The following is a 26586-nucleotide window of genomic DNA, read 5'->3' as shown; positions in this document are numbered from 1 at the left end:
GTGTGTCTCTGTGTGTGTGTGTATGTGTGAGGGCAGCTTTTTTATAGAAGTGTGTTGGAAAGAGAGAGAGAGATAGAGAGAGGGGGAAGATGTTGTTTTGAGTCCATATGTTAGCACCACCAGTGTTTTTATTTTTTCCCATTAACATCTGATCAAGCCAGAGATCTGGCGCCTGTGGCTTCCAAGAGATAATACATGTGGAGAGGCGCAAGATAGGAAGTGTATGCATATGTGGTGAGAGAATATATGGGGGAAGGTCACAGAAATAACATGTGACTGTGTGTGAATGAGAGAACAAAGAGGAAGAGTATGAAGCACTGGTGAAAAGAACCTTGCATCTGTTCATTGTGCAGTTTGCTACTGTCTGGGCTCCTAATAACATTATCCCTGCAGTCTGTCTTGATACTACAATTCTATATTAGGTTATAGGGAGAATTTCAACACTCAAATTCACAATGGTAGTTTAAAGACAAAAAAAACCCAATTTACCTAATTATCACTAAATCAATGTTGATCTGAATCTTCAGAGTAGCTGGGAGCTTCAACAAGGCAATGAATTCTAAAGTAAATACAAGCAGCTCCCATTGTAAGCAAGTTCCTTCTTGTGAGGATATCCCACAATCCCGCCATTTTTCATGTGTTGGGGTTAAAAAACACAGAAGTAAACCTACTCAACTTGTTCTGCTTTTGCAAACTGGTGCAACCTACAGCTTATAAGTGCAATCAACAGTCAAATGAACAAATGGTGTTGGATGTTTGTTTTTTTTTTGCAAGACAACCGTGATGATTATTGTCGTCTGCTACGATAATTTGTTATAGGACAACCCATTTAAGACAATATTTTTCCCAATATTAGAATATGATTCATTTTCTCAGCCTCTGTTCTTCACCTGAGCTGTTCAACCAGAATTGTTTTGTTTTGCTCATGTTAACACATTGCTGTCAATATTTTGTGGCCTTGTAGGAGTCTATTGGATTGAAAATGCTGTATTTTATTAGATATGTAAACACACTAACATTTAAATATACCTTGATTTTGAAAGTTAAAGTGAATTTATTTCATAACGTTCTTAAAGACTGTCTTTGCAGGTGTTCAATAGGTATCTCTGAGTTTTATAGTTAAGGCACTTGTCTTGTTCTCTCCTTCAGGAAAATTGTCATCAAGATTGGAAAGAAGAAAAAGCGTAAGCCAGAGTCTTCAGAGGGGGAGTCTGACGATGACCCTCCACCTCGACACACCTCTAAAGATGACTCTGTAAGATCCAGTATACACTTTGCGCACACTCTCAAACATATAACCACACAGTACAAGTCACTGTTATTGTAAATTGGGCTGTAATTCTTGGAAGTGTATAGCCTCTTATTTTATCAAACGTAATATTTGAACTCTGGATCATGAGGCAATTTTATTTGGGAATTTCGATCTTATAAGTCCCTACGTCATTGTTATCATTTATGGTGCCAAATAAAATAAAATAAAAAGAAAGGTTAGCACTGTCTCTGTTACAACCCTGATACAAGGCAGTGAGTGAAGTGGTGTCCTCGACTTTACTGTTCACGCCTGGAGGAAGGCTTCTCAGCTTTAGTTTGAGCCTGGGAGGATAGACTGTGGTTCATACAGAGGTCATGCAGTGGGTGGCTATCAGAAGTACAAATTCTTATCTGAGGTGATGGAGCAAATTGACAGCATAGCAACATTCATCTCAAGCAAATCATCAACAGAAGCACCATCCCGACCACACACCTAAATATAACACTAAATTACTTAAAAGTACATTTTTAATGTGTCTTTACTTTATTAAAGTAGATTTATTTTGAGGTACTTTTCACTTTTACCCCACTACATATATATCTGCAAATATCTGTACTTTCTACCCCTCTACATTTTTGCAAAGCATTGCATTACACGGTCACATCGTTTTTATTTGTTTTTTAAAAGGTAACATTAGTTGTCGTGCAGCAGCATCGTCACTGGTGAAGACGAAGCACCTAACATGGATTCAGAGGCTGCCGCGGAGACTCAGCCATTAATTAATATGATAATACAGGTGTTGTCAGTAGCATCATCTGCAGCGTTTTTTATTAATATGACAGAGTCTGTAATTTTCTTGTATTAGACAGAATTTACAGTGGACACAATTAATGATGTAATAGACTGCCACATTAGGGAATAAGCCACTCTCGGCAAGTTGTTCTATTTTTAATACTTAAAGTATATTTAAAAGCAAGTATTTAATAGAAGAGTTAATGTGATATTTTCACTTTTACTTGAGTGAAATGTTTGCGTACTTCATCCACAACTGCCTAAATGTTCAGCGTTAACAAATCCATTTGATAGAAAACATTGCCGCTGTTGCTGGTGGAATAAAAATTCTCCAGGGTTTTTGTTTTAAGTTTTTTTTATAACATAAAATTAAAGGATCACATTGTTTTATCAAATCCAGAGCAATGTTTGACTTTGTACCCTCCTTTGCCCCACCACCACGTCTCTCTCCTTTCTGCGTCCTATCCGGACTGCTGCCTATGATATAATTACCCTCGTTAAATGGCGCCCCTGGCCTTAATTAAAACAGGCTGTTGATGACTCATTTAGGATGATCTCGTGGAAGAAGTCAAAGTAGTGTGGCCGACAGCTAGAAGAGAAGCATGGCCTCCTCGGGGGGTTCAGGCCTATTGTCGTGGCGCATGGCAGGTTCGACTTTCCAGCTGCTGGTCAGCTTGGGTTGAGGGAGGAGAGGGTGTATCTCCATGGGGATATAATACTCCACACCTAATTAACTTTGGCTCAGTGGCATTTATTCCTAATTAACTACATATTATCATTAGGAGGGGCTCATGTATTGATGCAGGATACGCCGGCCTACGCATATGATAATTACAAAGGCTTGACAGAAGGGAACAGGAAGAACTTTCAAACAAGATTTTCTGACTGCTTTTCCTTACTTGGGTTTTGTTTTAAATGTAACCAGGTCATTAATGGGTTATTCATGACATATTCTCATTTTAAATATGAGATAGTGTGACTCTTTAATGTTTTTGTCATTTAGGTTTTTCATCCTTTACCAAAAAATATAGCATGAGTGTGTGAAGAGTGTCTACTGTTTGGTTTATGCAGAGAAAGTTGTGACTTTGATGAAGACAGTACTGGTTAATAAGCACACTGAGGGAGACTTTTAATCAGTACAGTTCTCTGGACTGTACTATTTAAGGCACTAAAATTAAAAAGCAGATGCTGCAAAAAATAATCCCATGAATATTTTGTGCATCAATTAATTTCATAAAGTGCAGTCAACAGAAAAACCTTAAATCTGCCTTCAAAACAGCACCATTCATTCAAGTACACGTTGGGGCAAGAGTGCAGCTCGGGCCACCTTTTCTGTCTGAACTCCTCTGAGCCTGAGAGAAAAGCATCCGAGGCTGACCTTAATCTAACAAGCTGTCTTTTGTGTCAGAACCCAACCGAAGCCCGATCCAGTTAATGTAAACTGCACTGAGTTTGTGTTATCCTGCCCCCAGCATGCATGGTTATTTCTCGTTTCCCTGACTGTAGACATGCAGACACTTGCAGTGTAAAAAATCAAGTAGGCTAGCCCAGTCAATGTGACTGCACGTGACCCACACCTGAATATCATTTCAAAATCTTTGTTCAAACCTGGCCTCGTTTCGAGTGTCCACAGTTTCGAGTGTCCACAGTTTTGTGTGCCCAGATTTGCAATTTACCTGGCATGTAGCTTGTTACAAGCCTCTTGGAGAACCTTCCCCAGTTTGTGTTTCGATTTAGTCTCAGTGTGTTATGTGTCTTCATGTATCCCTGACTGACTCCGTTATGTTGAGATCAAGACACTGAGGGATTGAAACCATCTGGACTCTAGTCAGATTTTGAGTTAGTTGTTCACGAGTCTGAGTTTATGTGTGAGTTTTTTTTCCTGCTGCAAAATGATCACATCATTGATGGTATGGTGTGATGGTGTAAAAATCGATGTCAACATCAACATGTGTGTGCAGTACTGTATATAGTGCTGGATAAATAATAGCATGAAAATGTCTTTTTTTTCATGATCACCAAGGTTCGGTAAGCAATTAAATCACAGTTGTTATTTTTCACTTATGAAACAGATTTCCACAGTAAACCACACGGGCTGAATATAGTTGTAAGTGTGCTTTTCCCTCCTTGTCTTTCTTTTCTAGAAGAGGAGATCTAATCGCCAGGTGAAGAGGAAGAAGTACTCTGAGGAGCTGGAGGCCAGGTTGTCCGATGAGGAAGTCAAAGTTATAGTCAAGGCCAAGAAAAGCAACACTGCAGCATCCAAGGAACCCGCTCTTCAACTCTTTGTTGTAAGAACTCCTGCCTACAACTGCCTCATAACTCAGAAGTTGAGATTTACATGAGAAATACTGCACCAGAGTGCAGCCAAATAAATTTCACTGATGATAAAGTCTACATTTTTGATGATTTAGTTTGTGGCAATGATGTGCATAAGAATTAAAAAGGGCAGGTTTTGTAGATGAAGAGCAGGACTACAGTGAAGTGCAGAACAGCCTGTTCTTTTTACTACCAAATCGTGACATATAAACTGGACTGTTATGAAGAAAAGCTATGGCAATAACCTTTTTCTAGAATAATTCAGTTTCACCCTGGTTTCTGTTTCATATTTCAATCACACATTTTTTTATCATTTGTTATATTTGTGTTGCCCAAAATCACAAATTTCCCAAAGGGCTTAAAATCTGTTCGAATGTGACCTCCTCTAACATTACATATTGATTAGGATGAAATAAAAGTGATGTATTTTTATTACTACACAATATTTTTATACCTCACACTTTTTTAAACAGTGTTTTTATTGAGTGTCCTTCTTATGTATGCTTTGAGAGACATACATTACATTAAAGGTTTCATGTCAATTGCATTTGTAGGAAAATCCCAGTGAAGAAGATGCTGCGGTTGTCGACAAAATCATGTCTTCTCGTGTCCTTAAGAAGGAGGTAAAAACGCTTTGTTGTTTCTATTTTCCCCTGGTTTTAAGTGATTGTAAGAGATGCAGTAAATTGCTGCACAATTATGATAAAGGTTACCATTACAATTACTTTGCAAGATAGTGAGATTTGTCAGCGTGTCATTATTTAACTGTTTTATTTTTAAAGATTTGTCTCTAAATGAAATAACCTTTTTCTATGGTATAAATCAGCCAAGGAAAAAAAGAAAACAATGTTTGAAGTTTGTCTCTAATTCAGTGTATTTCTGTTATTTTAAAATCTCTCTAGGTCTCTCCAGGAGTTGTGGTGGAAGTGGAAGAGTTTTTTGTCAAATACAAAAACTAGTAAGTTCATTGTTCCGTCGTAGACTCTGTTGTTCACTTTCAAGTGAGCACTGTTTTTATGAATTACATTATAAACCATAATAGAAAAAATATGATTAGATGTTTGTTTGTTTTGTTATTTGGTTGAGTGATCATTGTTGGATCATTTTAACTGGTGATAGATTGAATGATACCATATTGATATAAAAAGTATTTTTTATATATTTTTTAAGTTGTTAAACATTCCAAGTTCCAACAAAAGAGTCTTAAAAACTAGTCACCTTCAGAAGAGCAGGATGGTGAAGGGGATTCTGAATAATGACTATACTATGTGAATACAGAAACACACAAGTGTCTCAGGCAGTCTTGGAACAAATTTTGCAACAGTGATTTAATTTCTTGACTATGTACTCAAGGATATTATTAAAAAACATCTAGCTGCTTCCCACAGCAAATTAGCAGTCTGAGAGTTTTGGAAATTAGGATTTATGAACCGTAGTTTTACTTCCTCAGCCTTGCAGAGAAATAATTTCTTTTCACATGACAGATAATCTGTCTTCAGCAAGATTGTGTTCATACATTTTCATCTTAATGATGAAAAGGATGGAGATACGAATTTCACATTTAATATGTTATAAACCACGTGTGATCGAAGAGCCATGTGTGTAAAATCTGTAAAAGACAAGGTGATCACATCGGTGGTTTCCCCACATACTGGTGTTTCAAATGGTTTTTCATTGTAGTCTTATTGTGTGTGTGTGTGTGTTTTTGTGCATGTGTGTAGCTCCTACCTACACTGTGAGTGGGCCACAGAGCAGCAGCTGGTGAAGGACAAGAGGATTCAGCAGAAGATCAAACGCTTCAAGATGAAACAAGCACAGAGGGCACTCTTCTTTGCAAATGTAAGGCTGTGTGTTTGTGTGTAGACCTATACTATCATTTTATATGCACATATTTGGGCAATAGTATGAAGCAGGTGTATGTTTCCACAATATGCTGTCGTCCAGGACGTGTGTGTTAAGTGTTCATGGATATAAATATTGTGTATGTGGATGTTTAATTTTTTTTTTTTTGTTTGTTTTGTGTGGGCAGGCACATCTGTGTGCATATATTTCAATCTCTTTACTCACTCAGTTGATAGAGCACTGATGCTCATCCCAGATGGTGAGTGGGCACTTTGGTTTATTCTCTCCGTGTCTCTTTCCCTCGTCTTTCTTTCTGTCTCTCAGATGGAGGAGGAGCCCTTTAACCCCGACTATGTAGAGGTAGACAGAGTGCTGGAGGTGTCGTATTGTGAGGACAAAGACACAGGAGAGGTAAAGCAAGTCCTCTTTCATTCGCTAATCATATCTGTGAGTGGCACGCATGTGTTTATTGTGTCTACATGCCTGAACACGTTTGACTTTTTTTTCAGCATTTTTTTTTCCCTTTCAGTGTATCCTCGACACTACCGATGTCTTTGTATCTCACAAGTGCCCAAGGCCATCCTAGTGGGCTTCCCCGCAGCCTTTGTTAATATTATAAAAGCAGAACGTGGCCTCGCTCTAGTCTTTTCCAGTGTTCAATCTTCTCTGCCTCCTGCAGGAGGTGGTGTACTACCTGGTGAAGTGGTGCTCTCTGCCTTATGAGGACAGCACCTGGGAGCTAAAGGACGATGTGGATCAGAGCAAGATTGAAGAGTTTGAGCAGCTGCAGGCAGTCAAGCCAGACTCGCGTAGGATGGTAAGTCTTGCCCACACACATTCATCACGTATCACTGTAATTTATTTTTCTGCGATTGCTCTTTTACTGTATACACATATACACATGTTGTTGCTAATACGTGTGCTGCCCTTTAAATAAAAGCTGCTCTTGAATAATTATACCGATTTCTTGTGGGTTAGAATGTGTAAGCATTTCATCCACCCACATACGCAATGGTGAAATTACAGGCATCATTAGCCAAACATTAACACATTCACACAATAACATACAAAAATTTAAGCTGTTTTCAGACATGCGCTGAATTCCAAATATTTTCCTGAAATGATCCAGATGGCCTGTATATGAGAACGCACATGTTAAAGTCAGTTGCTGCAGTTTTCTCCAGAGTTTCTCCTGCCAGCCCCCTGAGTAAAAACTCTTTATCATGAGGGAAAGGCCCTTACACTGTTTGAATATGGAAAGTGCTTGAACCTATATCTAGTGCAAGAGTTTAAATTTACGCTCTTTTGAATTTTTTGAAGTTCTTAAATAAGCCATGTGCCACTCTCTTTATGCGTCTCCTGCCGCCTCACAGCACTTCAACTCATATGTCAGTCTCACTGTGCTGCATTAGAGAAGGCAAGAGACCTCATTGTCTTTCATCGCTGTGACACTTTTTTAAATTGTTGTCTCTGAGCTTCTCTTAAGTCTGCTAGTTTTCATTATAAAACTTCTGAGGGTAGTAATAGTAACTGACCTTGATCTGGGTCTTGAACTCTGCTGCCTTGGTGTTGATCCTTGAATCCTTCAGGGAGTTGGGCCTAAGAGGTCCTTGACTTAAGAATGTGTGGGATTCCCTGGGAATGTTACTGCTCTATCATCATGTATGAAGTAGAGTATCTTAATGTCTTATGTGCTCATCCAAAAAATAAATGTATATTAATTCTCCAAAGTGCCATAAAACTCTTCCTTAAAATTTGTCACATAGGAGCGCCCCCCGGCCAATCTGTGGAAGAAGAGGGAGCAGTCGAGGGAATACAGGAACGGCAACAGCCTCAGGGACTACCAGCTTGAGGGAGTCAACTGGCTCCTTTTCAATTGGTATAACAGGTTAGTTATAAGTACTGTATATACCTACCTTCACACACATACAGCCCTTCATACCCACTGGGTAGAATTGGTAGGTTTGTTATCTGACTAGCATCTACAACCTCGACCTATAAACCAGACATAATTCACAATATATGTATATATAGATGTTGTGGTTAGCTATTGACCAATATCCTGTAAGCCGGTTTTCAGAGACGTGCAAAATATAACATGGTGTTGGTTGCTTAACAGATCTCTGAAATGGTTGACACACAGTTGAACTGTAATAAAGCTAATTCAGCTAATTGACTTTTAAATCTTTCTTGCAGATAAACCAGGTAGAGTTAACAAGATTTTTCATACGGACAACTGGTAGATTTAGTATACACTTTAGCACCTCATGCAAAAGTATTTGTAAAGTCTTAGCGATCCCATGCTGATGGAATATGACAGTGTATTTATTGATTCAGAGATTTTACATGGGCACATTGCATTATAAGAGGAATCTTCTGTGTGCACCGGAACGGCAGATAATGAATAATGAATCACTTTCCCTGCTGTATGTGTGCGTGGATCATGCTGCGATTTGGCCGTATTCACGTTATTTGCTTGGGCCTGCAAGGAGAGTCAAATTTCCTGCCAAGGTGCACACTGCTGCAGCAACAATTGCTTTTCCCCACCCACAACCACAAAAGAAACACTGCACAGTACATCTGGAGTACAAGGTGTCAGTGTGCTTGCATTAACCCTGGGAATTGGCTTTGTTATGTGTGAGCATGCAGAGTTTTGTGTATGCCTACGCAGAAAGATTCATCAAAAGTAGAGAGCTGCTTAAGAGGCCAGTGGGAATATCTGCACGTTGCAATTAGCATCAAGACATAATACCCCCACCCACTGGACAGCTGAATAAATGGTTTGCCAGCACGCACCACGCAGCACAGGCAGTTGCATTTGCCATTATGTTGTATATCATCTCTTTATGCTCTGTTATTATCGGTGATGATGATGTTTTCTCCTCTGTTGTTCTTTTAGTATCATGGAGGTTTTGTGCATTTTCCTTGTTTCCCCTCACTTTCTCCTCCCTCCATTTCTTCATCTTCACCACCCCTCTTTTATCCCGTCAAACATTTTCCTGTGCACTGTGAACCAGTGTTACATGAAACAGAATTGCTTATGATAAATAGATATAGTGCCTCATACAGTCTCTCTACACCAGGGATATAATCTTTTGATTTTCACTCAGATGTCATTGATTTGTATATGACTGATCACCTTCTCCTACATTTCTTACCTCAGCTTTCCTCTGCTGTATTCAACTCATTTTTGCTTCTAAACCTATGTTTTCTCCTCCCATCAGACGGAACTGCATCCTGGCGGATGAGATGGGCCTGGGAAAAACTATCCAGTCCATCACGTTCCTAGAGGAGATCTATCGTGTGGGCATCAAGGCTCCTTTCCTCATTATTGCCCCGCTCTCCACCATCGCCAACTGGGAGCGCGAATTCCGCACTTGGACCCACCTCAATGTGATCGTCTACCATGGAAGCATGGTCAGCAGGCAGATGCTGCAGCAGTACGAGATGTATTTCAGGGACACACAGGTAAATGGACACCAAGCACATTTGACGTTTTGTCTGTAACTTTCTTACAGTCACACAACAAGTCAGTTTCCGGCATCATGTTCCAGAATCAATATTTTAATCTAATTTAAGTATAATTGTGTGTCCGTTCATGTGTTGCACAGCAGCAATGCAGCACACACAGTGAATTGCAAAGCAGTTCTAGCATAGACCTTTCATTATGATCAGGCACAGAGAGTAAGCTTCTGTTCTTTGTTATACTGGCCAGGTTTCATCTCAAGGCTAAGCTATGTCACGTCCTCCTATTTTGTTCACAATTAAGAACTAATATAATTTAGCATATTATAATTAATTATTATAGATATATGTACACAATTTATTATATCATATGGTATATCATGTATTATATTGGTTTAAACACTTGTTTCCCCTGTTGTACACCTTCATTTTCTGACATATATAATGTATACTATTTTATTTGTTGGTCCATATGAGTATGAAAATGAAATTAGGATTAAGAGTTAGAATAAATAAATTACAAAATACTACACAAACATATAGTAAAACTCTGTTTTAATTCATCCCTGTTGTACACAGGTGAAAACACATACAGACACATAAGAACTTGTTTAGGTTAAGTTCCTTTTATGATCAGCTATTTTGATAGAGAGGAGATATATAATAATAATGCACAATTATCCTCAGCAGAGCATAATGACTTGCACTTGTCCATCTTAGAAGCTTGAGCTGAATTCTGATTGCATCATAATCTGCCACTTGTTTTACATGACTATAGCTGCACCACAAGTGTGCTGTGGAAAGTGGAGAACTGTCGTCTCTAAAAAGTGCTATCTAACATCTTCTGGACAAATAAAAAATTGCGTGCTTTGCTTGTGCACACAGTTTACTGCACTGATGCTGCAAATCAGCACCATCTCATAATGTTTACTTCTTCATTTTATTCACTGTAGACTCACAGATTTAGTGATGACAGTGCAGCTATTATTGCTGTATGTTTCATTAGAAAGCACTGCTGTATGTATTCTAAGTGTTTCATCTCCTGTAGTAGTTGTTTGGTCTGAGAGAAGCTTGAAGGAGAAAGGAGCACGCAGCAGAGCGTACAGCACACGTCACCTATCTAATGCACATCGAATCACAAGTGTAGGGCGGCCTTTTAGGTCATCCTGACATACCTGATTGTTGCCTCTCTTTTTTTACAGCGAAGCAGAAAGCAGCATCCCTGTGTTTACTGAGTAAAAAGTAGTGATTCACTTTGATTAAAATAATCATAGTGCTTTTTTAGAAAGCAGCTGGACTGTGTCAGTAAAACGAAGTAGTAGCAATCTAATGATAAGTTTCAAAACTGAATGCCTGAAACCTATGCAGAAACGTAATTATGATGTGCAGCACAAAGTCCACTGAGACGTTGTAACCCGTTTAACAGAGTAACTCACCTGTAGGAAGAGGTAAGCGATCAGCAGCTGAAGGATAGTGAGAGCAGTGTGATGACCCAGGCTATTTGTTCTCTAGGCAAACGTTCTCTTGTGTAGTTTGTAGGATTAATATACTGTAGCAAGATGCAGAGCAGCACATATGCCAAACAATAAGTAGACCAGTAGGTAGCTAGTGAGCCATGAGAGGAGACTTTCAGTGCTTGGCAGGCCACGTGACGTGTCACAACAGGCACTTAAAAGCCCTTAGCATTCAAACGAACCGTAGGAAGAATTAAGACGAGTGGGAGCAGAACAGAGCCGACCTGCCATCAGGCTGTCTCCCAGGCAGCCTGTGATGTCACAGCAGCCCCCAAGGGGAGCTCTCTGTCAATGCTGCTCAGGCATATCGAGAGAGGCAGGCTCCTCCACAGCAGTCTGCTGGCTGGCTGGCAGTGGGAGGGTGTTACTGGATAACTGAGTATCCCTCGAGGAATGTTGTCAAGGCAATAGATACAAATGGAGAGGCGTGGTGGAGAAAAAGCCTCCCCAGGCAGAAAAAAACGAACAAATAAACAAACAGCATACAAAATCACTAGCGGCGGCACACGTCCTGGTTGTGCAGCAGATTGCTTCTCAAGCCAGAGGTGTTTGTAAATTGGCTGTCCAATCTAAAAAATAAAGTAGGCCGTGTATTTGAAAGCATTAGGCTGTAAAGTCATACAGTTTTAATGCCAACATATATTTAGTTTGTCATATTGTTTCCAATGTCCGCAGGTCAGATGATTAACTCCAATCCACTTCCACACTCTACATTTTCAACTTAAAATGGCGTTTTATATTTAAAAAAAAAGATCTCTGACCAGAGAAGCATTTTAGCATTGTATCAGTAATAGGCTTCATCCATACTAAGGAGCCTTAAAACCTATATTACATGAATGATCACATACACTGGGCATGCACATGCCGGTGTAAACAGGAAGCAGATTTGTCTACTCTGGGTGGTTGCTTATTTCCTGAAAATTACAAGGAAAAACAATGGTGAAAATTAGGAGTAGGCCTTTATGTGCTTGGACAGAAAACGAAGAAGAAACAGTTACTGACAGACAGCAAGGGTTAGCAATGCTTGTAATTTGATATCCACTGGTATGATTCATGACTGATAACACCCAACATATGTGATCTGGACATAGTTTCCAAAAGTCAAATCTTTTTCCCGTCCACACTAAAACCACCACAACCCAGCATCTCCATTTAAAGGGGTTTGGATCCTCTGGATAAGTGTGGACTCCAGGGGTAAATGTAGCAGAACTGATGCGTTTTAAAAATAAAACATGAGTTTGGATGTAGCCCAAGGGTGTGCAAGAGAACTGTATGAATACTGCATGTGTTCACAGCTTTTTTTCTCTGCATTTCCCCATGTAACAACTACACAATTCGTTGTATGCTACATACCAAATTCTTGTGCACCTCAACACCTTGTTTCGTAAGCATAGCATATCACTGAATAATGTGAATAGCTGTTACAGGAATCTTTTAGAAACCAATTTCCTAATGCCTATATCTCTTTCCTGTTTTGTCTAAAGGGCCGTGTGATACGGGGCGCTTACAAGTTCCAGGCTTTGATCACCACATTTGAAATGATCCTGGGAGGCTGTCCTGAGCTCAACGCCATAGAGTGGCGCTGTGTTATCATTGACGAAGCCCACCGCCTCAAGAACAAGAACTGCAAGCTGTTGGAGGGCTTCAAGCTCATGAGTCTGGTACATAAACCATCAACTTAGGGGGATGAACAACAATTATGTCACACTTCAACAGTTTAGAAGATAAATAAATAAGTCACCTATTTTGACTTGAAGTCACTTCTCTACAGTTCATGTCACATCAGACTCATTGTAAATACTGTACCATCGTCCTCATGCTTCTTGTCCTCTTTCAGGAGCACAAGGTCCTGCTGACAGGGACTCCTCTCCAGAACACGGTGGAGGAACTCTTCAGTCTGCTCCACTTCTTGGAACCTGCACGCTTCCCCTCTGAGAACACCTTCATGCAGGAGTTTGGAGACCTCAAGACGGAGGAGCAGGTGACCTTGCTGATATCGAAAATATAAAATTTGTATCTTATGTAAATATTGATACATTTACAGTAGAGTTATTTGTACGAATAAGATTTCAGAGTGAACCTACACTGCACTTTGAGGTACACCTTTTCAATAACTAAAGGTTTAAAATTGTTAAAAGGACACATATTTAGCATTTGTGAATTATTTGACAGGATAGTAAAATTATTGTTGCTTAGAGACAACAGCAGACGTTGTTGTTCAGATTTAGAGATCTTATTGGTACAGATGGAGCCCTTGAAGTGAGGCTTTATCTAACTAGGCCACAGTGACATTTGATACAACACACGCACACACACACACTTGTATAACATATGGTGGATAATGCTTGTCGTGGTTGGATAATGTACTGAACAACTGAACACAAAAAAAGCTTTTAACATTCCTGCTACATGTTTTGACATTTAGCCTGAAGCACCTGAGAGATGGTCAGGGAAAAACCTTGAAAGCTTTGATTTGAAGTTATTTTATTTTTTTTAAATATTCAAATCTGGACACTCAAGTGGAATGAAAATTAAAATATTTTGCAGGCAACTAACTATCAGGTGCTAGCTAACATTTGCACACTCACATTATTTATGTTGTGTGCATTTTTACATATTTCCACATATGATGAAACATGATCAAGGATTAAGAAAATCTTCATTGTCCCCGTTGGGCAATTTGCAGTACAGAAAGCAGTATCCAACAGAACTCTATCTCAACCTAAGAGATGGATGACTACAATATAAAATACGTTAAATAACATAAAATCACAAAGAACTTCAGTCTCAATAAAATCAAATCACAATAAGTCATTTAATTAATAATTAATTTCTTTAATGTCTTGTCCTGCATATAGGTGAAGTGAATCTGAAGCCAAATTAAAAAAGCTTAAACCTACTAAATAAGGGATGTCTATTGGGTCTGCCAGAATTGCACTGGATATGCTGAGAAACTAAATTAAGTGTATACAGTCAATAAATACAATAAATTATTCCCCACTTAAACAAAATGTAATGACTTAAAAGACTGCTGTTTTAGTTTCAGTCAGAGCGTAGCATATGTAATTCCACGCCTGTGCAGGGTTTCCCACAGCATTTACTCAAAGTCATAACTGTATTTCTCTTCCTCGTCCACAGGTGCAGAAGCTTCAGGGAATCCTGAAGCCCATGATGCTGCGCCGGTTGAAGGAGGACGTGGAGAAGAAGTTGGCTCCGAAAGAGGAAACCATCATCGAGGTTGAGCTCACCAATATTCAGAAGAAATACTACCGCGCCATCCTAGAGAAAAACTTCTCTTTCCTGGCTAAAGGAGCTGGCCAGTCAAACGTACCCAATCTGGTCAACACTATGATGGAGCTGAGAAAGTGCTGCAACCACCCCTACCTCATCAAAGGTATGATGGTACCTTTTAAAGGTTAAATACAGGTTCATGTAGTTAAATATAGCTGATATGTATAGTTGTGATCTTGGTAGACTGAGAAGCAGTCTGCAATTTACACAGTTTCCTGTTTAGTCTTGTTGAGATGATGTGGGCTCAGTGTATCAGATTCAGGTGCACACTATAATTTGATACCTCAAGAGATTGTTGCAACAGACTCGGACAACTGATAACATTCTTAGATGTTTTGTTCCCCTTTTAATTAAACAGCAGTGTCACCAGAACCAAATGCAGGTTCGGAATAATGTGCCAAACTACGAATGTTGCACACACATCTATAAAGTTAAAACTCTGGCTACATCTCACTAATACTTTAAAACAGTGTTATAAAAGGGGAATTGAAAGTAAACTGTGTCTAGATGAGCATTTTTTTGTAAATAATCTCCGTCCTGAATAACAAACTTCAAAACATGTATGACATGACCATGAATGTACATTGAAGTGTGTTCCTGTGTAAACAGAAGTTTACACTCTGAAGTTGGTTGCTTAGTAACATAAAAAACTACTTCCAAGAAGCAGTAGTAAGAGCAGGGATTATTCTTCATTGTCTGGCAACAAGGTGGAACTGGAACTGACAGTAAGTGTTTGCAACGCTTGTAGTTCGTTATCCTTGTTGCGTTCACCGTAGGAAAAGGGTCATGTGATATGGGCGTGACTAATACTTGAAGGATATGTTGGTTACTATCCTATTTTGTTATTGTACTTTGTTTTTAGGGTGGGGGCAGCCAGGTCGCTCTCTTGGCATGTAAGATTTGTTGGTCTCAGCCCTCACAAAGGATATACTATTAAAATATATAGTATATCCTTCACATTAAATGACATTATTTCAAAGCAAGATGTTGATATATTTACACTTACGCCACCATTGTGGAACCTGAAGTGGAACCTGCTTTGAAATCCTGCAGAGAAACTAAAACATGCCTAAAATACTGCAAAGTAGTGCAGCTGCCAAGTGTAGATGTAACAAAAGTGATGCATTTTAAAACTATTACTACTACATTTGTGTTGATGAATCCTCAGAGACATGATACTTATTAGTCTCAGTTCTTTTTGGTGCACCTCCACAGTGGAAAAATGTTTCTGCTGCTTGAGTAGAACTGTAAAGTTGTAAAACTCTGATCTTCATGAATTAAAATGGCAAATGAAATAAAATCTTGTTCTTGTACAGACAAACTCAAAAAGCATTGAAACACATTATTCCTGGTGTATCCATGATTGTTTTGTCAGGGGCAGAAGAGAAGATCCTGGAGGACTTCAGGGAAGTTTACAGCCCCACTGCCATCGACTTTCACCTGCAGGCCATGGTGCAGTCTGCAGGGAAGCTGGTCCTCATTGACAAACTGCTGCCAAAGATGAAGGCAGGAGGGCACAAAGTACTAATCTTCTCCCAGATGGTGCGCTGCCTGGACATCTTGGAAGACTACCTCATTCAGAGAAGGTAATGGATGATGAAGAATTTGTCATTTGCTGACCAATCTTAAGAATTACAGCACAAATCTGGAAATGTGGGCACACAGAAGCAGTTGATGAGGATGATGGAGAGTGATTTGGGTCACATCATGGCCATAAAGCTTCTGTGAGCCATCGCTGGCTCTGAGCCTTGAGAATCAAGTTATGAGCTCTCACCCTGCTTCAGTCTGTGTGTCTTCCTCTGCCTGTGTCAGCAGCGTCTTGGATAAAGACCCAAAACACCCAATAAAAACTTTAATGGGAGTGATCAGGAACATTCAGACATTCACAGAGAAGGTTTTACTAAGTTGGTTTGTGGTTATCATCTTTGTCTTTATTTTTAGTCTCAAGTCTCCTGAGTTCTTTTTTTTGGATCTCTGTCTCTGTAGGTCCTTTTGTTACTCTCATGCCTCTGTTTCTGCCTCTCTCTCTATTTCTGCCTCTCTTTCTCTTATTTTTCTCCTGGCTTCACACCAGCAGCAGGAGCAAACCGTAAACTATTGTAAACATGTGAGACGCTGCACAGCCCAGACCTCAGTCAGGGTTCAGCAGCAGGTTACAGAAGCCCTCAGGGCTTCACCACATTAGACAGGAGAGTGTTTCTGGAAGGTTCCTCCTGAGTGGAAGTCGATTACCCTGGGGATGGCAGGAAGGGTCACATTGTGGGAGGGGGTGAAAGTGGACACAACGATAAAACAGCACAACTGCACCTTGTAGGAACAGGGTTATTCTTCAGGATGTCGTTTCCCAGATGTTGATGGGAGCGAAAATAGTTTGAGGTGTCTTAAAAGTCCATAAGTTCCATGGCTGTAATGGTAGGATCATGGGTCATGTTTGTCTTGCAGGTACTTGTATGAGCGGATAGATGGACGTGTGCGTGGGAATCTGCGGCAGGCTGCCATCGACCGCTTCAGTAAGCCCGACTCGGACCGCTTCGTTTTCTTACTGTGCACACGGGCCGGTGGCCTGGGAATCAACCTCACGGCAGCAGACACCTGTATCATCTTTGACTCTGACTGGAACCCACAGAACGACCTGCAGGTATGAGAGACACACACACACACAAACAACACTCACTTAGCAGTAGAAGCAATTTGGGAATGTATGTCCACAAATAGTTATTTTATCACATGGCAACAAGACTTGTCCCTATAGAAAGGAACATTTTACAGAATTACTTATTCCTGTTATTTATGTGATTCAAGAGCATGTACATTTAACTTTCCATCCACCACAGGCACAGGCTCGCTGCCACCGGATTGGTCAGAACAAGGCGGTGAAGGTGTATCGTCTGATCACCAGGAACTCGTACGAGCGAGAAATGTTCGATCGTGCCAGTCTCAAGCTTGGCCTGGACAAAGCAGTGCTGCAGAGCATGAGTGGTCGGGATAACAGTCTGGGAGGAGGAGGTGCTGGGGGAGGGGTAAGTTCTTTTTTAAGGTTACACAAATGATTTGGAATAGAGGATTTAAATGAAGCTCAGCTAATTTGGTCATCAGCGAAAGTGTTCAGGTGCTCAAATATGCCGTTATCAAACTATTCCACGAATGAGCAGGACACAGCAAAAGCCTGGTGCTGCACTGGGATAATCATTTACACATTTTTTATTGAGACAAAACTATATTCTCATTTTAATTATTCATGTCTTTCACTTGGTGTACCTGGACTCCTGGATTGGATTTAACAGTCATCTCACAGTTACTGTAAAAAATGAAATAAGTAAATCTCTTACACTAAAATTCAATGAATTTGAATTCAATGTAATTTATGAAAATTAAAGACAAAACATTGAGGTTATTTTTCGTCCAATTGTTTCTTCAACAAAATAAAAGTCGACTGTTTCTCATGATGACATCAGAGCAACATTATACCAGATGGCAGATAAAAACAGGAAGCCAAGCAAAGACACAGAGCTGATAAAAAACCCAAAACTTGGAGCTCAATTTTGGAAATATTCACTTGAAGTGCACCCAATCCTATTAGTCTCATCTCTGTTTTTGAGGGAGTGTGTCAACAGTGTGTGAAGTGTGTAGGGGGATGCTAAGCTGTGGTTGATCCCTCCTGAGAATTATCTGAACTAAAAGGAGGTTGAGCTATTAGCAGGTTTCCACATCTGGTCTGACTGAACATCTTTGCATACTAAACAGCTGCTTAGTTTCGATATGAGGCTACTGTAAATTTAACAGGCTTTGTCTCACAGGAGTGTGTAGCATTATGTTCCACGCTGTTCTGTTTCTATCAATATTTTTCTCGTGTATCATTTATTTGCATTTATTGGATGTAGTTTCTTGATCTTAACCTTGCTTCTTTGCCTCCCAGGCAGTGCAGCAGCAGCTGTCTAAGAAGGAGATCGAGGATCTCCTGCGCCGTGGTGCTTACGGGGCCATCATGGATGAGGAGGATGAAGGGGCCAAATTCTGCGAGGAGGACATCGACCAGATCCTCCAACGCCGAACAAAGACCATCACCATAGAGTCTGAAGGACGAGGCTCTACCTTTGCTAAGGTGAATGAAATGGTTAAATACTACTACGCTAACACAAGTGCTGTAAATTTGAGCTTTATTTAATGTTAGCTGTGTAATTTGGGACAACTTTATATACATTTATCAATTTACAAATCTCAAGCTGTTTAAGGTTTTAGACTTGAAACAAATAAAAGAGAATCTGAAAATCTGATGATGGTTTGATCTGATTATGATGTCTGCTTTCAGGCCAGTTTTGTGGCATCTGGAAACCGCACAGACATTTCTCTGGATGACCCCAACTTCTGGGACAAGTGGGCCAAAAAGGCTGACATCGATATGGATATGGTCAATGGCAGAGTAAGGACCGTCACCACAAATGATACAGTCCACAAATGATACAATCCAGGATAATTAGAACGTTGCACAAAAAAATGTGTTGCATCTTGCAAAGAAATACTTTATCCAAAACCCCTTTGCTGAAGTCCTGTCTGCCCTCCTATTTCCCTCTCTACAGAATAGTTTGGTGATCGATACTCCTCGTGTCAGAAAACAGACGAGGCCATTCAGCGCCACCAAGGATGAGCTGGCGGAGCTTTCAGAGGGCGAAAGCGACACTGACGACACCAAACCGAAGCTCCGGCGAAACCATGACCGACTCAACAGCTACGGGCGCACAGAGTGTTTCAGAGTAGAGAAGAACCTGCTTGTATATGGGTAAGAAGATTTTAGTTGTGGTGATTGATCAGAATTGGATGTTAAATTATACAGGAAAGAAATGTTCCATAAAATCCAAATTAACCAAAGATAATTCGTTTTCATGCAAATAAAGAAATACCAAAAAACAAGATATAGACATGCACCGACATCCACTAAAAAATTAACAACTAACACTATAAAACACTGTAAAAGAGCTGTTATAATAGTAATAATAAATAAAGAAAACAATGAAATAGTTCACATTGCAGAGACCTTTAAGTTTGAGTCATTGTTTTTTTCTTTATTCAAGCTCTAGATGGAGCACAGAATTGACTTGAATTTCACAATGAAGGTTCCTCGTGTACCCAAACAGGTGTTACTTCATCTAAATGTTGCATTTATTTTCAAGGTGGGGTCGATGGAAGGACATTCTCAACCATGGGCGTTTCAAGAAGCAGTTAACAGACCGGGATGTAGAGTCGATCTGCAGAGCGCTACTGGCATACTGCCTGGTCCATTACCGTGGAGATGACAAAATCAAAAGCTTCATGTGGGACCTGATTGCTCCGACTGAGGATGGACGCACAAAGGAGCTGCAGAATCACCTGGGTGAGTCTTGGGACTTAAACCAACTGTTTACTGTCTTTATAGTAATTCATAGATAGACTGAACCAAGGAGGTTTAAGGATGTTACTACATTTTCTATAGTGCACCTTTGACTTTCTACCTCCTCTTCTTCCACTAGGTTTATCTGCCCCAGTCCCCCGGGGCAGAAAGGGTAAGAAGATGAAGACACAGTCAAGTGCTTTTGACATCCACAAAGCAGAGTGGCTCAGGAAACACAACCCGGAGCACATGCTGCAGGACGATGGCTACAAGAAACACCTCAAACACCACTGCAACAAGTAGGTGTTTCCAAATGCCTCTTTGTTACCTCTGCCAAGGGGTTATGTTTCCAGCCCTGTTCAACAACTGGAAAGATAACCAAGAAGCTGGTGGGTGGATGCAGTATGGGTCAGGAAAGAACCTATGAAACTTTGGTGGTAGTGGAATTTCTTTCTCACTTTCTTTGACATGGTGATATAGGGTGTTTCCAACATCGTCTGTGTTTTCTCTTGGATTCATTTATGGAAAAAATGTGTATGTCAAATTTGGTGCAGCTTGATTGAATCTAAAGGGACTGTATGTGCTCTACTGAGTTCTATTCTACATCATGCTGCACACACAATGTGACACTTTTCATCATTTACACCACGTTTAGCACTTTTAATAGACATTTCTACATCACCAAATTAAAGAAAACAACTCTTTATGAAACTCTGGACCATCCAAAGTAGTGTCCTCCGATTAAAGTGGCAGTTGGAATGTTTTTTATTCTTTAACTTGCTTACAGTGCACATGGTGGTGGTGGTCTGCTGTTGAGTTGTTTTATCTCTGGCAGTTCAGAGTGTGTGTGTTCTTGTGCCTGTGTTTGAACAATCAGGCTGTTATAGTGGTATATAACATGGTCATTGTCCTCTCATGGCACATATTGTATCAGTTTGTATTTAATAGAATGAAGCCTAAGTGTATGAAAATACAATTTGCACATGGCTCAAATTTAAAACTGTGGCACCTCCAAGCCACAGTAATTAGAAGGCACTGAAATGTCTATTGGAGGCGACAGTTTACTGATTCATTACCGGACGTGCATCACATCTTGACCAGCTGACTGATACAAATCTTAATGAGACTTCAGCCCAGCTAATGGCCGTCATAGATCTCTCTTATTTACGGACAGAGGAGAAAAAAGATAGCTGCTATCAAAACATGGGCTGCTGAGAAGTACAGCAAAATAGATGGCTTCTTTCTTTTTTTTTTTTTAAGGGTGGGGGTTGTGTCCATAAGGCTTTTGGATGCAGAGGGCTGCAGCTTCTATAGAAAGTTCCCCATTGTGTTCTGGTGCAGTAGTGCTGAATCCAGGGATTGTCCAATATGTGACACGCTGGGCAAACAGGGACACGCAGTCAGTGCTGTTTGCTGACCTCTGCGTTTTCACTTCGAGGACCTGGAATGTGACTGGTGGGGTGGGCGGTGTGCGGTGGGGTGTTCAATATCTTCCTTATCGTGCTTTCAATAGAGGAATGAGGGTCTCACAGAGGAGTGGAAACTATAGGAAGTAGTGCAGAAATATCCTGATAGTGTCCAGATGTGTGAGAGAAAAAGCAAAAGGTTGGAAACTCTGATTTTCAGGAGTCATTATGTCTGTAATTTTACAAGCACTTTGCCTGTGCTCTTTATATACAAATATCAGCATCTATTACACTGAGATCAGACAAGATACAGCTTTGAGAAAGCACATCAAAATGTTTATGCATTTTAAATCCGAATTAGATCTTTGGCTCAGTATCTCCCTGTTACATTGGTTGTCTTCTGTGAACAGGCCACGATGGATTTTCTGCATGCTGCACATGTCTTGCATACTTGCCGTGTTTGCTGCTGAAAGACAGCGTAAGACTGTGCTGGGATTCTCCACAGCCTCCTCTCTCTCTCTTTAAGTGAACCACATCACACTCCCACAGACACTGACAAACAAAAGGCACGGAGAGAGTGATGATGAAGGGCCATGCTGACAGGCGGGAGGAAGCGGCAGCTGCTCCTGGGCGGGTCCGGGCCCGCAGGAGGATGAAGGGGTGGAGGGGGGAGAGGGAGGAAGTTCAAGACTTTGATTTACCAGCGCTGCTAGTCCAGACCGGTCACCACAGACATCCATCACTCCGACAGACAGACCTCAGAGCCTCGCAGTGTTTTTTCCTGGTCCTGTCAGTGAATCAGGGAAGGATGTGGAGCTCATTTATAACAATATTCAGCTGAGTTTCAGCAGAAGAAAGATGGGGCTTCTCTATATTTAAGTGTAGCAGTACACAGTTTTTTTCAGTGCTCTTGACAGAGGAGCTGCACTGTAGAGAAGCCTTGGCATGAGAGTCCACAGGTCCACATGGAATGATGGATGATTATGGTAGCCGTAGAAATGATTTCTCTTAAAGTAGAGCAAATACAAAGAGGTAGACGGTATCACAGGTGATTATTCAGCCTCCTGGTTCTTATTCTAGAACATAAAATGTTTTATGTAACATAAAAGTTTAAGGCATCAGTTTACAGGCAGTGTGTAACGGACAAATGTGCTCCATGATTAATCTACTTTATTATTCCAAATTTGGTGCAATTTGGACAAACGATACGTTCAATGTTAACAAAATCTGAATAAACAGGTGACCAGTGCCTTGCAGTAAGCGGGGGCGGGGCAGTGATAAACTACAGCAGCAATTTGCAACTAGGTCAAACCACGGGTCAAAATCCCAGCCAGATCCTTTTTATTTTTTTATTTTTTTACCATATTGGACTAACACTGACATTCATGGGCGTTGCGGGTGCTGATCTCCCTTATAGCAGCAACAGTCATAGAATCACTTCCTGTTTGGCAACATTTGTCTTCAAAGATAAAGCATAACATTCACTTTGTTGCTGCAATTCATTATATCAAGCTGAATTGAGTTTTTATTTTGACCTCTGAAATAGCCCACATGTCATGTATGAAAAAATAACACCAGTGCAGTAAATTATTCAAACTTATACACAAACCACACACAAAGTTTACGAATTTCACTAATTTTCACTAATTGCACCATAGACTATAAAAAGCTCAGCACACAAATGTCCAGCACACAAACAATAAAAAGTGTTTGAGGAGGACTCACTAATGAAGAGGAATAATTCTGGAGTGGGTCTGGAGCTGGAGTTTACGGGACAAGTGAACAGTCCATTCCAAACAGGCAGGTTTAGTAAAGGCACAGTAGTAATAATAATAAGAATGACAATGTTCTTGACAAAATAGGTATTTTTTATGTCATTTGTATTGATTTGGTTAAAAAGTCTGAGCTTTTTATTATGTTCCTGTCTGGATGTTTCCTAAATCCCCCTGCTCATCTGACAATGTCACACATCCTCTGAGATGCAGCCATTCTATAAAGTCTACTGTAAGTGTAGGACAATTAAAAGCCCCATAGCAATAACAACACTCTGCACAAAATTCACTGTTTTCATGCCAGAAATCCTTAAAGCTCTGTGTTACGGCTTTTTCCCAACGGCAGACATTACACCACGGAATTTCAAAATCTTTTCGTGTTCATACAAAATGATTACACAAAACGCTTTCTACATTAAGCAAAATCTCGAGGCATGTCAGACGTTATAGCCTGGAACACCATCGCACGAAGGTTGCCACCACTTTGCTGCGTCTGTGCTCAAAACCTACTGGCTGTGATGTGTGATCATGCATCACAGAGCTAATGTCTCCCTGGTGAGTCACCCTCCCTCTACCTTGTCAGCCTCGACTTCCCAGCCTTCATCTGCTGCCAGAGCACAGCCTTATGACGGGTGGAGTGTGTGTGTGTTCGTGTGTGTTGGTGTGTTCGTGCAGCCTGGCTGTGGAGCTGCTCCTGACTCATACAATAAGTCACCAAGATAATTGATTGTATACTTGTCTATCAGCCCGAGTTAGGTAGTGTTCGTCCTGCTGTGTGGGCTGCACAACTAATGATTTCAATCTGTTCTCTGCTCTTAGTAGAAAAAAAGATCAGTGTGCTGCTCTATTTATATATACATTCAAAAGAGTGTGAGTCATTGCTGGAGTGTACCAGAAATGACTGTGAAGACTTAAACAGTGCGATTTTAGGGTTGCAGCTGGATTGTCACACATTTCACTCATTTGGATTGTGTTCAACAGGTTGTGTGTGTGTGTGTGTGTCTGTGTGTGTCTGCTCACTCAGCGTTTGTTGTTGGCTTTGTTGTGACCGCTGGGTTTTCTGTGTGCAGGGTGCTGCTCAGGGTCAGAATGCTCTACTACCTGAAACAAGAGGTGATAGGAAGCCAGGCCCAGAAAGTGCTGGACGGCGTGGACTCCAGGTGAGCTCTACTTTGACCTTATTCACTTACCTTCCTTTACATGCTCCTCCTCTCCAGGGCTTGTTTGTTTTTTACCACTTTTACACAACTTTCAAGTCTCAGGACTCTTTATTAATTAATTAATACATTGACCACATATAGCAAAATTACCAGAGCACTGTACATGATACCTAACACTCTGCAAAGTATGGTTATAGAAAAACTCAGATACAGTAAAAGCAGATTCATAATAGTCATGGGAGGTCAGATGAATTTAGCAGCTTTGATAATTTTATGAACACAAACAGTAGAGTTTCCATATCGAGGTGAAGTAACTGTCATACTATGTTTTTCTGGTCATTAGCATATGGTATCAACCTGTTGAAAGAAGAAACAGCTGATCAGCTAAATGAATAAGAAGGTCCTAGGGCTCCACCTGCTGGTCGAAGATATCATTTATTTGTATTTGTTCTGTAGTACAACAGATTTATAAAAACTACTGAGGACAAGGAAAACACTCTCTAAATAAGTTTTTATAAAATGTTTTACAGTTGGTATTTTGTTGTTTCACAATAAAAATAAAGGTCGTCCAAAGTGTTTCCAGAAACAGCTCCTTAGTGCCGCAAATAGGAACAGATCTTTTTTTCTTTTTTTTAAGAAAATGTATTTTTATAAAGACATGATATTACATGTAAAGACTTTTTTTTTACAATATTTATTCTAAATCAAAACAGAATATACTCTGGAGCTGTTGGTCCTGAGATCAGTGGCTTCCTGCCACAGTTCAATGGCAGAGAGACAGGAACTCTGTCAAAGTAATGTCAGATTGTTGGATATCAGTAAATTAGTAAAATCAATTTCAAGTTCTCCCACATAATCTGTCCAACTCTCCTCCTCAGTGAGATAAAGATTTGGGTGCCGGAGCCCGACCATTCAGAACTGCCAGCCTTGTGGTGGGATACCATCTCCGACAAGTGTCTACTCCTGGGTATATATAAGCACGGTGAGAAACCTCAGCCCCTGCTGTGAATTGTTTTATCCAAATTGGTGATTTGAATAAAACTCTACTTTTTTCTGTTGTACTTTCAAAGAGTTTTACAGATATGGAAAAGTCTGTATATGACACTAATAATTAGAAGCCTCTGTGTGACAGTCACAGTATTTAAGGTTAATGACTACTTATTTAAAAAATAACTATTATTATAACCTATATTTTTTGTTGCCACTTACTAGTGTGTTTAGTGTTTTCCATATAACGAATGATTGTGTGGGAAATCAACCAGCTTTTGTATGTTGTCTGGTGTCTATCTTTATCTAAGAGTTTCCGTGTGTTATCTTTTTCTAATGTGACTGTTTGCTTTTCCTCCTGTGTGCTCTCAGGTTATGAGAAGTACAACACTATTCGTGCAGACCCTACACTGTGCTTCTTAGACCGCGTGGGACGACCGGATGAGAAGGCCATCGCTGCCGAACAGAGAGGCAATGATTTTATGGATGGGTGGGTACATAACACAAGTCCTCTGCCAGAAAAACTGTATTTGTCTCTTTTTGTAAACATGCTTAGCTCAAAGCTATATTATCTAAATTGTTTCAGTGAAGATTGTTCACTGCAGAAATTATAAAAAACTTTACCTGTGCTTGTTTAGAGATGTGGATGATCCAGAATACAAGCCTGCTCCTGCTCTACTGAAGGACGATATGGAGGTAAGACCACAAGAAGTGAAGGAGCATGTTCAACCAGAAAGAACTATTGAGTTGAGGAAGCTAATCCCTTTATTTCTGATAGTTTGTGATTAGCCATCACATTTCTTCTACTTAAATATGATGTTCTGGACTTCTCGTGCAGGATGACGCCTCTTCTCCTGGAGATTTGGTTATCACAGACAATCCTGGAGGTGAGTGTTGGACACAGGAAACATAGAGAAATTTAACATTTTAAGTATGTGTTTTTAAAGATGATTAACCAGCAGAAATTCAACTTGAAGAATTTACTGAACGATACAGAAGCCTGTAAATACTCTATTCTGTTAGTTTATCTGTATTTGAATGTGTAATGTATATTACCCTGATCCAGATCCAGAAGCGGTTCCAGTGAGAGACGGTGAAACCACCTACTGGCCATCGTCCTCAGTGTTGACAGCCAGACTGAGGCGTCTGATCACAGCCTCCCAGCGCTTCACCAAAAGTCGGCAGATCCTCCACATCCACCAGACTCAGTCTCAATCCCAGCAGACCATGATACTGTCTGCTCCGCTCTGCCCGCTGCCCCCCACACTCAGCGACACCCTCAACCCCAAGATGGCTGCTAAGATTGAACGCCAGCAAAGGTCAGAGTTCAGATCAGATCAACAATAGGCTGAGAAACAAAATGTAACTTGAGATATTTGAAAAGACATTTTGTACTATGTTTGACTGTCTATGTAAATCAT

General features: G+C 40.3%; 1 protein-coding gene across 12 annotated transcripts in view; it reads left to right on the top strand.

Moving 5' to 3' along the window:
• The window catches only part of chd9 (chromodomain helicase DNA binding protein 9), a 77209-nt gene that overhangs the window by 39533 nt on the left and 11090 nt on the right, over nt 1–26586 (top strand). For all 12 annotated transcript variants that reach the window (XM_020079967.2, XM_069514462.1, XM_020079966.2 and 9 more), the window contains 26 exons: nt 1150–1255; nt 4189–4335; nt 4918–4986; nt 5266–5321; nt 6085–6202; nt 6530–6616; nt 6885–7022; nt 7972–8093; nt 9430–9673; nt 12669–12845; nt 13022–13165; nt 14323–14578; nt 15851–16061; nt 16918–17113; nt 17310–17495; nt 18392–18577; nt 18785–18895; nt 19053–19252; nt 19644–19843; nt 19980–20139; nt 24089–24178; nt 25057–25160; nt 25538–25655; nt 25804–25861; nt 26004–26052; nt 26232–26484. In XM_020079967.2, the coding sequence (XP_019935526.2) occupies nt 1150–1255; nt 4189–4335; nt 4918–4986; nt 5266–5321; nt 6085–6202; nt 6530–6616; nt 6885–7022; nt 7972–8093; nt 9430–9673; nt 12669–12845; nt 13022–13165; nt 14323–14578; nt 15851–16061; nt 16918–17113; nt 17310–17495; nt 18392–18577; nt 18785–18895; nt 19053–19252; nt 19644–19843; nt 19980–20139; nt 24089–24178; nt 25057–25160; nt 25538–25655; nt 25804–25861; nt 26004–26052; nt 26232–26484 (3786 nt within the window). The remainder of the gene's footprint in view (nt 1–1149; nt 1256–4188; nt 4336–4917; nt 4987–5265; nt 5322–6084; nt 6203–6529; nt 6617–6884; nt 7023–7971; nt 8094–9429; nt 9674–12668; nt 12846–13021; nt 13166–14322; nt 14579–15850; nt 16062–16917; nt 17114–17309; nt 17496–18391; nt 18578–18784; nt 18896–19052; nt 19253–19643; nt 19844–19979; nt 20140–24088; nt 24179–25056; nt 25161–25537; nt 25656–25803; nt 25862–26003; nt 26053–26231; nt 26485–26586) is intronic.

The sequence above is a fragment of the Paralichthys olivaceus genome, chromosome 1 (genome assembly GCF_024713975.1).
Source record: "Paralichthys olivaceus isolate ysfri-2021 chromosome 1, ASM2471397v2, whole genome shotgun sequence".
NCBI classification, from domain to species: Eukaryota; Metazoa; Chordata; class Actinopteri; order Pleuronectiformes; family Paralichthyidae; genus Paralichthys; species Paralichthys olivaceus.
Note: the sequence above shows the minus strand (reverse complement) of the source record. Positions and strands in the feature narration are given on the sequence as shown.